The 1617-nt window shown below is 67.3% G+C and overlaps 1 protein-coding gene across 1 annotated transcript; it reads left to right on the top strand.

The window, feature by feature from the left end:
* Window positions 1–538: 538 nt before the first annotated feature.
* On the top strand, window positions 539–916 carry PRR15 (proline rich 15). The gene has a single exon (XM_062178544.1). The coding sequence runs from the start codon at window positions 539–541 to the stop codon at window positions 914–916; it is 378 nt and encodes a 125-aa protein (XP_062034528.1).
* Window positions 917–1617: the final 701 nt, after the last annotated feature.

Raw genomic sequence — 1617 nt, forward strand, 5'->3', positions numbered from 1 at the left:
CGCTCCCCAGAGGCTCCTCCGAAGGGAGGCCACTCTGGGCCGGGTGGTCACCGTCAGGCGGTGTGGACAGGATGAGCCGTTCTCCCTGGGGACCCGGGTTGGTCCAGGTGTCTGGGCCCCTCTCCGGGGGTCCTTTCTGCATACAGACCACAGAGCTTCTGCCCCAAAACGCCCAGACTGAGGCCGCGAGTTCAAGACGCCGCCTTGAGGCCGGGAGGGGGCGCCCTGGAAGCTGCGCCTCCGTAGCCACCTTGGGAGCACGGAGGTGACCGCTGCGGGCTGCGCAGCTCGGGCCTGGGGGCGCTCGGAGCCCCTTGGGTTGTGAGCCAGCAGAGCGCAGGGGAGGAACCGGGCTTGGGGTGCACGTAACTTCCATCAACCCAGTAACCAAGTTTTGTTTTCTTCCCCAGCACAGGGCGCTGCCTCGGCTGCCAGCGGCATCTCGCGTGGGCCGGGCCGGGGAAGGGGTGGAGAGGGGTCGTCCCCGCCGAGCCCCTTCCCGAGCCGGGGCGCCCCGGGGCCCCTCGGCCGGCCAGCCATGGCTGACAGCGGCGGCACGGGCAGCTCGGGCCCCTGGTGGAAGTCGCTAACCAACAGCAGGAAGAAAAGCAAAGAAGCCGCAGAGGCGCAGCCGCCCGCCCCGCCCGCGGTTGGGGAGCCCGCGCCGCCCAGCCCAGACTGGACGGGCGGCGCGCGCGAGAACCAGCACCCAAACGTCCTCGGGGGCGCCGGCGAGCCCCACAAGCTGGACAAGAGTGGGGACAAATCGGGCGGCAGCCGCCGCAACCTGAAGGTCTCGCGCTCGGGCCGCTTCAAGGAGAAGAGGAAAGTGCGCGCCACGCTGCTCCCGGATGGCGGCGTGGGGTCCACGGAGGAGACGGAGCTGGCCGGCGACCCTCCGGGGGGCGCGCAGTAACCGCAGCCCCCGGGCCCTGTGCCAGGTGTCGCACCCCGCCCGGTTCACAGTAGTCACACAAGGCCTCCAGGATTCTGTTTTCTGGGCGAGTGACGTGTCCATTGAATCTTAAGAATTCCGTGACCCGAGGACGCATTAAATATTTATTTCTGGTAAGAGGAGATACCTGCAGCTGAGGAAGTTGGCATAATTTTTGTCTCCCCCACCCACGCAAAAAAAAAAAAAATCCACACACCCTCCGGGGGGCCTGGCCCCGCCTCTGGTCTGTGAGCAGGAGGAGGCGATGGCCTCCAAACCTGAACTCCACATCCCACCGATGAAGGGGGCAAGCTCCGAGGACCCTGGGAAGCGAGTCTCCGCGCTGCCATGGGTGCCCCAAGGCCGTGGCCCCTTCCCCAGCGGCCACCTGCCACACAGCACACGGAGAGCGACCACTGTGTCGCAGGGGCGATTCCCACGAGCGGGCCGGCCTCGGATGTGGACCCAGGACGCGGTACTGCCGGTCTGAGCGGGCACCCTTCAAATGCGTACACGGCAAGACTTCCGGAGAAGCGCATCCAGACGCAGGCATGCCAAGTCTGAGGTGACAGAGTGAGTCATCTGCCACCCAGCGAGGGCGGCAGGGAGGAGAGCGCTGGGCGGGGAGCCCCTTAGCCGGGCGGCCCACCACAGCGCTGGGGCTGGGACCGGTTCTGGATCCT

Source organism: Lepus europaeus, chromosome 20, assembly GCF_033115175.1.
Source record: "Lepus europaeus isolate LE1 chromosome 20, mLepTim1.pri, whole genome shotgun sequence".
NCBI classification, from domain to species: Eukaryota; Metazoa; Chordata; class Mammalia; order Lagomorpha; family Leporidae; genus Lepus; species Lepus europaeus.